General features: G+C 52.6%; 1 protein-coding gene across 1 annotated transcript in view; it reads left to right on the top strand.

The window, feature by feature from the left end:
- AMBRA1 (autophagy and beclin 1 regulator 1) overlaps positions 1–15,134 on the top strand; it is a 962,358-nt gene that overhangs the window by 562,673 nt on the left and 384,551 nt on the right. The window contains exon 13 of the mRNA XM_086959655.1: positions 10,773–10,961. Within this exon, the coding sequence (XP_086815781.1) occupies positions 10,773–10,961 (189 nt within the window). The remainder of the gene's footprint in view (positions 1–10,772; positions 10,962–15,134) is intronic.

Here is a 15,134-nt window from a genome sequence, read left to right as displayed (position 1 = left end):
TCCGAAGGTTGTAGGGGTGCCCTGCTCTTGCAGCTGTACCCTCACCCTTAGAACCGAGCACCCTGCCTTTAGGATTGAAAGGCCTGCCTTAGGGGTGACTTATAGGTTTTAAGGGTAGTGTCCTCATACACAGGGTTCAATGGCAGGCCTGGAATCACAATTTGAGTTGTCTCCCATGGGTGGCATAATACATGCTTCAGCCCTGGTGTACCTATGCCCTCGGTACCTTGTTACCATATACTATGGACCAGTGGCCAATCTGGGGTGTACCCAAATACTCGCCTTATCCAATTTAGGGGAGAAAGTACAGAGACTGGGATCCTGATTAGCAGGATCCCAGTCAGACTAGTCAAACAGTATAACACCAGGCCAAAAGTGGGTCTAACCATGCTGAAGGTTCCTACCTTCCTACATTCCCCCTTTTTGGCAAGTGCTTGATCAGCATCAATTCATAAGACAAACAAGCATTTACAATGCAACGGTTTCGCCTTTGGAGAAGTTAGAGCTATTGGCATTGTAAATGACAAAATTTGTATTTGTGTTGGTTTTGGAAACAGATAAATAAATGGCATTGTCATTTACATTGCCAATAGCTTAATCTCTCGCAAATGTGAGAACTATTGTACCCTACGGACGAGCTCAGCAGACAGCAATTACTACCACCCACACACCCAGAGCCAGCCACACACACCCAGAGCCAGCCACACCCAGAGCCCCCCACACACACACAACCAGAGCAGTCACATACACACACCCACTGGAGCAGTCACACACACACACACACACACACTGGAGCAGTCCCACACACACACTGGAGTAGTCACATACACACACACACACACTCTGGAGCAGTCACATACACACACACCCTGGAGCAGTCACACACACACACACACACTCTGGAGCAGTCACATGCACGCACACACTGGAGCAGTCACACACGCACACACTCTGGATCAGTCACATACACACACATACCATTTACTAGCCAGCATAAACCTTAGAATTGTAATGATAATGGAGTGCCAGCAACGCCTGCGACCTAGGATGCCACTAGAGCAGCGCTAGGGTTGGAGGTGGGGCTGACTTTCCACCTTTAATATGCTTTGAAAGCTTACACAATTGAACATAATGACAAATGAGTTGAATGCACCATTTTCTCCCAAATTGTCTTGGGCGGAGAATCCCTAAATGCCCCCCTTTGTAGTAGGGTGGCTTACTGGGAGCTGGTTTGAAAATCTGCCAAGGGTGCTTTGGGTTCCCAGTTCGGCCCGAGGCTGGGAGAGGTACAGGGGAGGTGATTAACTCAAAGGCTTATCATTCGCTCTGTTGACAGGTCACGAGTGCTTGGCCTCGCCTAAAACACTGCAGGATTGAACCACACTACAAGCGTTCCAAATCCCAGCAATAGACCGAGAACATAATATTCCAATGCTGCACAGGTGTGCATAGCCAGCAATAGTCTACTTACCACTCTATACCAAAACACATTTTAAACACCGAGCAGCATCATGCCCTCACCAATGTAACAAAACAGAATGGACAAACAGCTCCCACAGCACATTCACGCCGTCCGCCACCGTAACACAAATACGACTGACAACCCCATCATCCAACAAGACACCATAACCATACAGTTGGTTAAGTGTTAACTAAATAGAATGAACTGCATCCTCTCATGAATCTACAAAATAAGCCTTTAAAACAAAGTCATACCACACCCAGAAGAGCACAGCACCACAAGGCCCAAAGTGAACAGCAACCATAAAAATCTGTGCACTCCAGCCTATAAGGAAAATCTGTGCACTCCAGCGTAAGAAAAAGGACAAGTTCTTGAGTAAAAACTTAATACCACAAGCATAACACTAAAGTTGTGAGACCATTGTACTCGTCTATTGCGTTCAAATATTACATTATCGCAGACTAAATTGAACATAAAATCGTCAGCTGCACTTTTCACACGGACAGCGGGAGGGGGGCGGGCAGGCACACGGACAGGGGGAGGGGGGCGGGAATGGGGACACGAACAGCCGGGGGGGGGCAGGAACGGGAAGACGGACAGCGGGAGGGGGGTGCGGGAAAATCTGTGCACTCCAGCGTAAGAAAAAGGACAAGTTCTTGAGTAAAAACTTAATACCACAAGCATAACACTAAAGTTGTGAGACAATTGTACTCGTCTATTGCGTTCAAATATTACATTATCGCAGACTAAATTGAACATAAAATAGTCAGCTGCACTTTCACACGGACAGCGGGAGGGGGGCGGGCAGGCACACGGACAGCGGGAGGGGGGCGGGAACGGGGACACGAACAGCGGGGGGGAGGGCAGGAACGGGAAGAGGGACAGCGGGAGGGGGGTGCGGGAACACAGGGAAAGCACTCACCTGGACTTCCTCCGGCGGCGGTCGGCCGCGGAAAGACTAACACAAACCTGGACGCCCCAAAAAAATAAACCCCGCCCACGGCCGCGATGACGACATCGCAGAGGCGGAGAGGAAAAAAATTGCGGGAACGCCAACGAATCTGGTCCGGCCTTGACGGACAGATCCGGCTTCCAATGGCTAGCCTCCATTTATGGAGCTAGCCAATGGGAGCCGGGGGACGTTCCTATAGCCAATATTGTAAACATTAGATTTCGCCTGCGCGAACTGCTTGCGCAGATCGCCAGGTCGAAACCTAAAAAGAATCCTACTGCCTCCAAATTCTCCCTCACCAGCGAGTGGCTTTGTGGTTAACATTAAGTCTGATGCAAAAGAAACTGTGGCGCAACGTCATGAAACAGCCAAGTTGCTCAGCCTTGCCATCCACCACCTAAGGTACCAGCCCTAAAGACTGCTCTAGGACAGCCTAGTCCAATACTTTCTAATACTCCAAAGTTTCAAGATAGTTCTGGTGCAGCGCTTGTTTCGGTACATTTTCTAGATACAGATGAGTCTCCTTCAAGGTTACTTCGATCTCGTCATGGACACTCCCAACACTGATAATGTGAGATTCCTCTTCCAAGGCGGGTCAGAAGACAGCCATGACACATCATTCTAACTTGGATTCTGTTCAAGCTTCTCAAAAGATTGATGTACTCTTTGACCAAAGTCTCAATGGAGTCTGCCATTGAGACTTTCACCCACTGAGGATCTCATCTCTGTTCACAAACTGTCAAATAGTTGGAGAGGAAACTATGCCCTGCGAAAGACACAGTTCCTAAAAGAGGTTCCTCTGCCAGACTCTTTGGTAACTGCAGCTGCAAGGACAAGCATTTGCAATGCAATAGGTCTCGCAGCATTTAAGTTTGAGTTACTGGCATTGTAAATGACAATGCTTTGCATAATTTTTGTTTTTTGGTGCCCGTGTGTGCATGGCAGTGGTGGTGTCTGTGTGTGCATGCCAGTGGTGGTGTCTGTGTGTGCATGCCAGTGGTGGTGTCTGTGTGTGCATGGCAGTGGTGGTGTCCGTGTGTGTATGGGAGGGGTGGTGTCCGTGTGTGTATGGGAGGGGTGGTGTCCGTGTGTGTGTATGGCAATGGTGGTGTCCGTGCGTGCATGGCAGTGGTGGTTTCCCTGTGTGTATGGCCGTGGTGGTGCCCGTGTGTGCATGGCAGTGGTGGTGTCTGTGTGTGCATGGCGGTGGTGGTGTCCGTGTGTGCATGGCAGTGGTGGTGTCCGTGTGTGTATGGGAGGGGTGGTTTCTGTGTGTACATGGCAGTGGTGGTGTCTGTGTGTGCATGGCAGTGGTGGTGTCCGTGTGTGCATGGCAGTGGTGGTGTCCGTGTGTGTATGGGAGGGGTGGTTTCTGTGTGTACATGGCAGTGGTGGTGTCTGTGTGTGCATGGCAGTGGTGGTGTCTGTGCGTGCATGGCAGTGGTGGTTTCCCTGTGTGTATGGCAGTGGTGGTGTCCGTGTGTGCATGGCAGTGGTGGTGTTTGTGTGTGTATGGCAGTGGTGGTGTCCCTGTGTGCATGGCAGTGATGGTGTCCGTGTGTGCATGGCAGTGATGGTGTCCGTGTGTGCATGGCAGTGATGGTGTCCGTGTGTGCATGGCAGTGATGGTGTCCGTGTGTGTATGGCAGTGGTGCTACGTATATAAGTGTGCTTGGCCTGTGGCCATAGATTAGACTAAGGGTGTGATCAGAGTGTGTGAGTGTTTTGTTTGAGGGGGCAAGTGTGCGTTTCTGTGAGTAGAAAGTGAAGTACGCAGTTGTATGTGTTTGTTAGTGTAAATGGGTGTAAATATTCCACGCACTTACATAGTGGCAATCCAGAACCCTCACACAACACAGCGGATGAGGGGAAAAATCTTGCAGATGCGCACCTGAGCCAACAGAGATTACGTGGGCGTATGTGAGGAAATGAGAATCGGTACCAATTTGTGTATCTTTGCATCGGGAGGTTGGATATGTGGCGATGTGTCCATAAGTCCCATGGAGAGACGGGAAAAAGAACGAGAGAGAGACCCAGCGAGCACAACCTGCAGCGTCGCGGACAGCCTGCCGGCTCCAGCTCTCTTCTGCCTCCGCCTCCCGCACTCCCAGTCAGCCACTTTATCTTCAGAACTGGTCTTTTCAACCGATGACTGCGTTGGGAACCTGGGGACAGTGAGGACAGGAGGCGAGCCTTCACAGATGTGGAATGGAGGAGTTGGTGACGAGCCACAACAAAGCCAGTCACTCTGCGGGTTACTTGCTATCAGAGCTAAACGCAGGCAGCCCAGTGAGTGTGAACACGTGCTATGATTGTCACCAGCCCTCTTATAGACGCCAGAGTTCAACACTGCCAATGCGGTACCGGGTTACAGGGCAGCATGAGGAGATAAAACTGCTGCAATAAGTACAAAGTCCACGTGGGGGCACCCTAACAAACTGTAGGCATCGGTTAGAGCAAGTGAGCACATTTGTAGGTATTTAGCTGCTACACCATGCAAGCTCAAGGCCCTGGACAGGCTCCGGTACTTTACAACAACATGGAAACCACTTGGTTGCAGTGCCATGCTTTGCCAATATGCCCCCCTTGCCTTTCTCATGCTTGGCCTTGTTGTCCTTGGTCTCAGAGAGCCCCTCTTGTTGGCAAAATAGAGTTGCGGCTCCCGAGAGTGGGGGTGTGGCTGCTGTGACGGGGGATGAGCCGGCTCCTGAGACTGATGTGGCTGCAGCTGCCAGGAATATGAACCGGCAGGCATGAACTAAACTACTACCAAGACGGTGATGGGTAGTCCGGCCAGCGCTGTAAGGACGGGACTATGCGGTTCTGCCATTTTGGGCTCCTATGATGTATTCTATTGTGGGGGAGGAGCTTGTCACAACCTACTGCCAGGCAAAGCCTGTGACCGATAGTAAGATTCCCCCATGAGACATGTCGGCGGGACAGCAGAAGAAGGGCGCTGCGGCTGCACTGCGGAGGCGGCTGCGCCATTTCAAATCAAAGTAGCGAGTCAAAACACGAAAGCTTAACAAAAATGCATCGCGCTCAAATGTAATGAAAGCACCATAGAACACCTTATTGCCGGACAAAGCCCATGTTCAGCTGTACCATTCACCCATGAGATATGTCAGCGGGGCACAGTCGCTATACTGTGGAGCCAGCGGCGGCATTTCAAATCAAACTAGCTAGTCAAAACACAAAAGCTTAAAAAGCTTTGGAGGCTGACATGATTCAAGCGCTGGTAGGCGTCAGACTGGGTCAGAAATTAAACTCAGCAAAAAGCGGATCCCGTTTGTGGTTTAGATGAAAAACAGCGAGAGACAGCCAGAAATCTATAGCAGCGGCGGAAAGCAGTGAAACCGAAACTTACCAGCCGCGCCCCTTGTAGTACAGATGCGGCATCGGAGGAGGGGGCAGGGAGGCGTGCTGTGACGTCAGCCTCGTTCTCGGAGTCCATTGGCCCCGGCCTCGGATCTTCCACGCGCTGGAAGGCGGACATAATTCACAGTGACGCGGGGCTCTCCCTCGGGCGGAGCCCCGCAGAGAACACCGGACTGGCGGTAAGTGGGACGGGGGGCGGTGCGCTTGTGTGTGCGAGCGTGTGTGTGGCGGGGGAGCGTGTGTGTGTGTGTGTGTGTGTGTGTGTGCGCGCGACGGGGGTCTCTGTATGTGTGCGTGCGTGTATGTGCGCTCCTGTGTGTGCGCATGCGTGCAGGGGGAAGTGTGCCTGTGTATGTATGCGCTTCCCAGGAGACAGACACGGCGAGCGCGTTCGCGCGCGCGTGGCCTGCGCCGATCGCCTTTTGAGAGATGCGCGCGGCCAGGTGCTGTCTCCTGGGAAGCAGAGTCAGCGACAATAGATCTCGGCGAGGACAGTGCTTACGCACTGTATCGCTACGAGACCTAAAAAACATTTAATGTGCCATGTCACCACTTCATCTGATCTTCCAGAGAGGAGGAGTAGGAATGAGATACTTTTGGAAGGAAAGTGCTTTAGATGCTGCTGAGATTGTCGGCCGACTCTACCTGATCAGTTGTTGCGGTCGATCCTTGTTGAATCCTTGTTTAATCAGTTTGTGGAGCATCATCCAAGAGACGAGAAAAGTCTTTCAGGAAATGATTAAAGAAGCAGTGATCTCTTCAGAAAGTCTTACCGGTCTGGCAATGAATTAATCCCACCTTGTCATACTTTGCATTTGCTCTTCATGGTAAAGACTAATATCTCTGACATCAGGTACAGAAGATGCTAAAGCTTCCATTGAATGAATGTTTACACCTCGAGCTGATGGAAAATTCAAACAAAATACATCTTCTGTCAGTAGGGTTAGAAAAGAGTGAAGAATCTGTGAAAGTTAGGTTTCAAGGCTAGGACAAGAATAAGCAGCATTTATATACCCCCTGCTTGAGTGAGAGCTGCAGCAGCAACAACCACAGGCTTTCAACATAAAATGTCTTTCTCGCGGCAACGGGAATGGTCAGCAGCCTTTAGCTGCCTCCGGGAACCTCCATCCGACTGCCTCGACCTTTTTGCACTAGAGTAGTTAGGAATATTTCCAACCATCTCCTGGCTCAGCAGAAGGTCACAAGGGATATGTGAGTTCAAGGTACTGTGCAGATTTTCTTCAAAGCCAGGTATTTTCTCCTCAAATTCCACTGAGGGCAAAGACTCCTGGAAAGCCACATCAGCGGATTCAAGAAACAAGACACTTGTTGGAGAAGAATGCCATGGAACCAAGGGGTTTACTCCCACTACTTTCTGATTAGGCAAAAAAACGAACAAACTGGAGTTTTGTCCGACTTTAGATCTAAAGAGGGAAACAAAGGAATGAAGGAAAATTTCTGAAGATTAGTGTTTCAACACATTTTCACACTTCTCCAATAAGGGTTCCTAGTGTAAGAGGTTTTGCTAATGTCTCATCAGCAAGAAGCTGGACTTAACTTGCAAAGAAGAATTATGGTTAACATTTTCCCATTTTCAGTGTGCGCTTGACTCCTATCGCTGCCTACTGTAAGACTCATTTTCAAACTTTATCTCACCGTCAGGTGATTACTGTAGGATGCCGTCTCTTCCTCAGGAATTGAATATTGTTCTTTCTAAGTTAATGGGGCCTCCTTTGGAGCAAAAGCACAGGATACATGTTCAGCATCTAGACAGAACCAGGGCTGTTCAGAAAGTTAAACAGCGTTTGTTTTGAGGCTGTCAGGATACGTCTGACTACTAAGCCGCTCATTGCTGAATGGATTGTCTCTCTTGTAGTTTTGTGTTGTGGGCTTGGTGGTAGACCTTAGCCCAGGAAGTCTGAAGCTCGCTATAAAAGGTAACGGGCAGCTTCTGCTGCTCTAATGAGGCATGTCCCCATTCTTGATGTGTGTAAGGCTGCTACTTGGAGGCCACGTCATACCGTTGACTCTACAACTCTAGTGCAGATGCTCTTGTAGGGTTAGGCTTCGCTTCCTAACTTGTTTAGGTAGTTTTTGATTCTGGGCCCTGTTTGAGCTTGGGGTTAGATCCGCTTCCTGCTCTGTTCGGTCTTTCATAACTAACTAGCGGAGATAACCCTGTGCTGGAGAAGCTACCTACTTCAGTTCTTATTTCTTCACCTTGGGAGTTCTGTCATCCCCAAGATTCGAGGCCACAGTTTTGAATTTTGGCTTCATGTTACAATTTTATGTGTGCTTTAAAAAGAAACTGTTTTCCTGCTGGGATAATACAGCCTACTGGGATTCCTAAAGTTGCAGGTGTATATTTTACAGCTCTGATTAGTTACCTATAAGGACATTATTTCCGTGTTTATTTTTAATTGGGTAGTATTAAGCAGTAGTGTTTTCATCCTAATGTGATTTCATGTAAGTAGTAGTGTTTTCATCCTAATGTGATTTCTTGTGTCAGGTTGGCTATCTCAGTACATACAAGATTGTAAATGTGCCTAATTGTTTTTTTATCTTTCTGGAAAACATATTTTGTTAAGATGTGGTCAAAACACTTGTGGAAATATCATACCTTGGGAATTCAGAGAGAACATCACTGTTCTTTCTCCCTCCCTTCCCCCCACCCCCTTACCTTACCACTCCTTTCCCCAACCCTTTTTTGTTGTTGTTGTTTTGTTTACTCTCTATTTCTTTTGGGAGGTTGTTTTTTGTTCTAGCTGACCACCCTGCATATCCTTGCACACCCTCACTTGTTCCCTTAGCAGATTAATTTCTGATCTCTGCTTCTCTTGGCTCAGTGGAGGGTCCTGTCACTGACTCTCCTCCAGAGGCTTGACTGAATAGGAACTCTGCTAGCGAGATCTGCCCCAGGCGGCCATCTGCAAACTGGAACTGCTTCCTGTTTAATTGGTTATGCATGCAAATTGCGCCAGTGAAAGGCCATGTGCCTATCTATAATCACATACTCTGAGGTGCGAGGGGCACATCTGTGCATGCCTACCGACCTAAGCTGCGTAAAATTAAAAATCAAATTGGTCCACAATGGATTAAAGGACACGTCAGCTGGAGGTAGTGTGTGACAGACCAGCCTTATCTGTGGAAGGGTGACTTTATTACCATGTCTGTAGAATTTCTACAGTTGCAGGTTGACTGCAGTATAACCGTTAGGTTGATAGGTCCTTGCACAGCAGGTATTGTTTAAAGTTCCCTGTAAGGACCGAAGTTTTTCTTCACTTCACTGCCTGTCCACCTCTTGTGGTCCCATCTTCCTACCCCCTCTCTGTATTCCCCTCCGCCTGCCCATCTCCCCTTGTTCCCCTTCACTTGACCACCTCTCTGTGTTTCCCTCTGCCTGGCCACCTCCCTGTGTTCCCCTCTGCCTGACCACCTCCCTGTGTTCCCCTCTGCCTGACCACCTCCCTGTGTTCCCTTCACCTGCCCACCTCCCTGTGTTCCCCTCCGTCTGACCACCTCCGTGTTCCCCTCCGTCTGACCCCCTCCCTGTTCCCCCTCCGTCTGACCACCTCCCTGTGTTCCCCTCCGCCTGGCCACCTCCCAGTGTTCCCTCCACCTGCCCACCTCCCTGTGTTCCCCTCGACCTGACCACCTCCCTGTGTCCCCCTCCGCCTGACAATCTCACCTTGTTCCCCTCCACCAGCCCACCTCTCCTTGTTCCCCTCCACCTGCCCACCTCGCCTTGTTCCCCTGCACTTGACCAAATCTGTGTTTCTCTGTCTCCTGACCACCTCTCCTTGGTCCCTTCCGCTTGACCACCTCCTTAGTCCCTTCCGCCTGACCACCTCTCTGTGTTATCCTCTGCCTGAACACCTCTGGGTTCCCCTTCGCCTGTCCACCTCTGTGTTCCCCTTCGCCTGTCCACCTCTGTGTTCCCCTTCGCCTGTCCACCTCTGTGTTCCCCTTCGCCTGTCCACCTCTGTGTTCCCCTTCGCCTGTCCACCTCTGTGTTCCCCTTCGCCTGTCCACCTCTGTGTTCCCCTTTGCCTGTCCACCTCTGTGTTCCCCTTCGCCTGTCCACTTCTGTGTTCCCCTTCGCCTGTCCACTTCTGTGTTCCCCTTCGCCTGTCCACTTCTGTGTTCCCCTTCGCCTGTCCAGCTCTGTGTTCCCCTTCGCCTGTCCACCTCTGTGTTCCCCTTCGCCTGTCCACCTCTGTGTTCCCCTTCGCCTGTCCACCTCTGTGTTCCCCTTCGCCTGTCCAGCTCTGTGTTCCCCTTCGCCTGTCCAGCTCTGTGTTCCCCTTCGCCTGTCCACCTCTGTGCTCCCCTTCGCCTGTCCACTTCTGTGTTCCCCTTCGCCTGTCCACCTCTGTGTTCCCCTTCGCCTGTCCAGCTCTGTGTTCCCCTTCGCCTGTCCAGCTCTGTGTTCCCCTTCGCCTGTCCAGCTCTGTGTTCCCCTTCCCCTGTCCAGCTCTGTGTTCCCCTTCCCCTGTCCAGCTCTGTGTTCCCCTTCCCCTGTCCACCTCTGTGTTCCCCTTTACCACTTCTCCTCCGTGTTTCCCTCCGCCTGCCCACCTTGCGGAGTTCCCATGCACTTGACCAGCTCTCTGTGTTCCCTCCTTTTGATCGCCTCTCTGTATCCCTCGCAGACCGACCACCTCTCAGCGGGCCTCTCTGTCCAGCCGCCTCTCGCTGCCCCCCCTGAGCATCTCCCGCAACAACTGTCCACCTCCCCCAACAACTGTCCACCTCCCCCAACCCTTTTGCTGCCTCTTCTTGCCCCTTTGGCCAGCTTTCCCATCACCTGCACACCTATTGCTTCGTCCATCTGCCTCTCCCCTCCTCTGATGTACTTTCTTGCTTGTAAAAATGCCTTCTTCATCTCATGTTCTGTGTGTTTCCCTTTATGACCGTCTCTTTTTCCTGATGACCCTGTACATGGTGTAAACTCTGATATTTCTTTTCTGTCCTCTGCAGCATCTGTAAACGTCCTGGTGCCCAACTGCAAGATCTACAATGATGCCAGCTGCGACATCTCTGCGGACGGGCAGCTGCTGGCGGCCTTCATCCCCAGCAGTCAGCGGGGTTTCCCCGACGAGGGCATCCTAGCCGTCTACTCCTTGGCACCCCACAACCTTGGGGAAATCCTCTATACCAAGCGTTTCGGTGAGAAGGATGCTCTGGAAGCAGAGTCAAGATTTGGATGTGAAATGCGTGAGGACTTTGGAGGTCCGAGCTCTTCAGGCAGACAGTGTTGAGGCACTGGGAGTGAGACATGTGGGGTCTGAGTCTCCCCAACCAGGGTCAAGGGGCGACCCTTGACCCTGGTTGAGGCCAGTCACTCTCCACGCTGCGCAGCTCCACCTGAGGTCGCCAGTCCCGCTGCTGCTGAGAGCCCCGTGTTCGAGACCCCCCTGGGCTGCTGCCTGTCTTCCCTGGTATCGCTCTTGTGTGCCGTTCTGCATTTACTATAAATTACTGTAATCACTGTTTTGTTTCTTCTTCCTCCACTGTAGTGTTGTTCTCATTCTCGCATTTGAGGTAGGTCGCCCCCTCAGCCGCCACACGGTCCCCCTGTGCCGCCGCTGTCCTGCTGTGTAGCCTGCTTCGTTGCATTCCTCTGCCTCGGCCTGTTCTTGCCTTCTTTGTCACTCTGTGTCCCTGTTTTGACTTTCATTCTTTTACCTTTTCTGTTCTCCTCACTCTTTCTCATCTCCCCAGTGCCCCCTGCCCCCTTGCACTCCCCGCTGCCTCCGGCACCCTGCGGCCCGCCCCATTCGCCGCCCCGCTCCCGCCTCCCAGCTGCTCCTCCCCCCATAGCCCTTCTTATGGAGGCAGCACAGTGGGCGCACCGAAGTTGTGCCAAAGGCAAGCCTGTCTGCGCCCGTCCACGCCTGGACCGCGCCCAGAGCCAGAACTCCTGGCCCCCGCCGAAACCAAGAAACCCGACTGAGATACGACACCACCACCCTCCACGCACTCAACACCGGCCGACCAGCCGGCATCTACCAGGCCACTCCGAAGCGCACCCACGGACCCTTCTCCTACCAAACCTGCAAATTCACTTGCGTCCGAACCTACGTCCCACCACCCAGACCAGGCAACTACAACAACCAACTCAAGTGCATCCTACTCAACACCCACTCCGTCCACAAGCATGCCGTAGAACTCTGGGACCTCCTCGATACAACAGCACCAGACTTCGCCTTTCTCACGGAAACCTGGATGAACGCCTCCTCAGCCCCCGTCATCGCCATAGCCATCCCGGACGGCTACAAGATCACCTGAAAGGACCGCGTCAACCAAACCGGAGGAGGAATCTCCATCATCTACAGGAACACCATCGACGTCACAACCTACTCCGAAGATGCCCTCACCACCGCCGAACACCTACACACCGCCGAACACCTACACTTCTGGATGAACGCCTCCTCAGCCCCCGACATTGCCATAGCCATCCCGGATGGCTACAAGATCACCCAAAAGGACAGCGTAAACCAAACCGGAGGAGGAATCGCCATCATCTACAGGAACACCATCAACATCACGACCTACTCCAAAGATGCCCTCACCACCGCCAACCACCTACACTTCCAGATCCACACCGACCCCAAGACCACCCTCAGAGGAACCCTCGTCTACAGACCCCCGGGCCCACGCACACAATTCAGTGAAGCCGTTGCCGACTTCATCAGCCCACATGCTCTCGCCTCATCAGACTACATCCTCCTAGGGAACCTGAACTTCCACCTGGAGAACAACAATGACAACAACACCAGCACCCTGCTCGACAACCTCGCCAACATCTGACTCATGCAACTGGTGAACACCCCAACCCACTACGCCGGCCACACGCGCGACCCCATCTTCTCCGCCAGCAGCCACGTTGCCTTCAGCCAGTCCACCGGACTACACTGGACTGACCACAGCTGCATCCACGTCACCTTGCGGCGTACCACAAGGATCATCACTCAGCCCAGCCCTCTTCAACGTCTATATGAGCCCCCTTGCAGCCATCGCACGCCAACACAACCTCAACATCATCTTCTACGCCGACGATACGCAGCTGATCCTCTCCCTCACCAACGACCCCGCCAGAACCAGCCTACACGAAGGAATGAAAGACGTTGCCGAGTGGATGAAGAACAGCTGCCTGAAACTGAACTCAGACAAGACGGAAGTCCTCATCCTGGGATCATCGCCCTCCGCTTGGGACGACTCCTGATGGCCTCCTGCTCTGGGCACCACTCCCAAGCCAACGGACCACGCACGCAACCTGGGCTTCATCCTGGACTCCTCCCTCTCGATGACCAGACAAGTCAACGCCGTCTCCTCATTGTGCTTCAACACCCTGCGTATGCTCCGTAGGATCTTCAGCTGGATCCCCACCGAGACCAGGAAGACAGTCACCCACGCATTCGTCACCAGCCGACTGGACTACGGGAACACCCTCTACGCCGGAACCACAGCCAAACTGCAGAAAAGACTCCAACACATCCAGATTGCCTCCGCACGACTCGTCCTGGACATCCCCTGACACAGCCACATCTCCGGCCACATGAGAGACCTACACTGGTGGCTCCCCGTCAGCAAGAGGATCACGTTCAGGCTCCTCACCCACACACACAAGGCTTTCCACGACCAGGGCCCCAAGAACCTCAACGACCGCCTGACCTTCTACACGACCACCCGCCTGCTACGATCGACCAGCCTCGCCCTCGCCGCCGTACCACGCATCCGCAGAGCCACCGTGGGAGGAAGATCCTTCTCCTACCTGGCAGCCAAGACCTAGAACTCCCTCCCCATCCACCTTCGGATGACCCAGGACCATCTTTCCTTCAGGAAGCAACTCAAGACCTGGCTATTCGTGCAGTAAACTACCCCTCTCCCCCAGCGCCTTGAGAACCTTCCGGGTGAGTAGCGCGCTATACAAATGTCTTGATTGATTAATTGACCTTTAAGAAGGCCACATCCCACCACCGCTCGCAACAGATCCCCCGGAGATGCTGGAGCAAAGTCACCGCAGACCAGCTAACCATATCACTGAGCCAGAAGCCACCTATCACCACCACTGACACCGACGCAGCCCGCAACCTCACACAGTGGATCGTCAAATGCGCCGACGCCCTTGCACCACTGAAGAACCCTCCAGGCAAGCCCGGCAACAGGAAAACAACATGGTTCACCGACGACCTCAAAGAAATGAAGAAATCCTGCCGAACACTCGAGAGAGAACCTGGCGCTGCGAACAGACGACAGAAAACATGACAGCCCTCAAGAACGCCACCCGCAAACACCACCAGCTGATCCGCACCACCAAAAAGACTTCGTTCAAAGAATGGCTGGGCAACAACACACACAACAGCAAGGAACTCTTCAGCATCGTGAAATAGCTCTCCAATCCCAAGACAACAGCAACGACATCACACCATCGCAAGACCTCAGCTACTCCCTCGCCACGCTCTTTTACCGCAAGATCGCCGATATCCACAACAGCTTCGGCGCCCAGGCTCCGCCCCCAGCCACCGAACCAACGCCCCCTACAACCACCCTCAGCGCTTGGACTCCCATCAGCACCACGCGATGAACACCATCCACTCCGGCGCACCTTTCGACCCATGCCCTCACCACATCTTCAACAAAGCCAACACCATCATCGCTCCCCACCTACGGAACGTCATAAACAACTCCCTCGCGTCTGCCACCTTCCCAGAAAGCTGGAAGCACGCAGATGCGACACCCTACTGAAGAAACCCACAGCGGACCCTAAAGACCTCAAAAACTTTCGCCCCATCTCTCTTCTTCCCTTCCCGGCGAAAGTGATCGAGAAGACCATCAATAAACAACTGACCGCATTCCTTGAGGCCAACGGATCACTCGATTCATCCTAGTCCGGATTTCGAGCCAACCACAGCACCGAGACTGCCCTCATCGCAGCCACACACAACATCAGGACCCTACTCGACAACGGGGAAACCACCGCCCTCATCCTCCTAGACCTCTCAGCCGCCTTTGACACAGTCTGCCATCGTACCCTAATAACCCACCTCCACAACACCGGGATCCAAGGTAAAGCCCTGGATTGGATCACCTCGTTCCTCTCCAACAGAACCCAGAGAGTCCGCCTCCCTTCCTTCTGCTCCGCGGCCACCGAGATCATCTGCGGCATACCCCAAGGCTCATTGCTCAGCCCAACCCTCTTCAATATCTACATGAGCCCCCTCGCCACCATTTCACGTCAAACACAACCTCAACATCATCTCATACGCCGACGACACCCAGCTGATACTCTCCCTCATCAAAGACCCAGCCGCTGCCAAACTCACCCTCCAGGAAGGA

This window comes from Lissotriton vulgaris, chromosome 2_2 (assembly GCF_964263255.1).
Source record: "Lissotriton vulgaris chromosome 2_2, aLisVul1.2, whole genome shotgun sequence".
Lineage (NCBI taxonomy): Eukaryota > Metazoa > Chordata > Amphibia > Caudata > Salamandridae > Lissotriton > Lissotriton vulgaris.
This window is presented reverse-complemented; position numbering and strand designations above follow the sequence as displayed.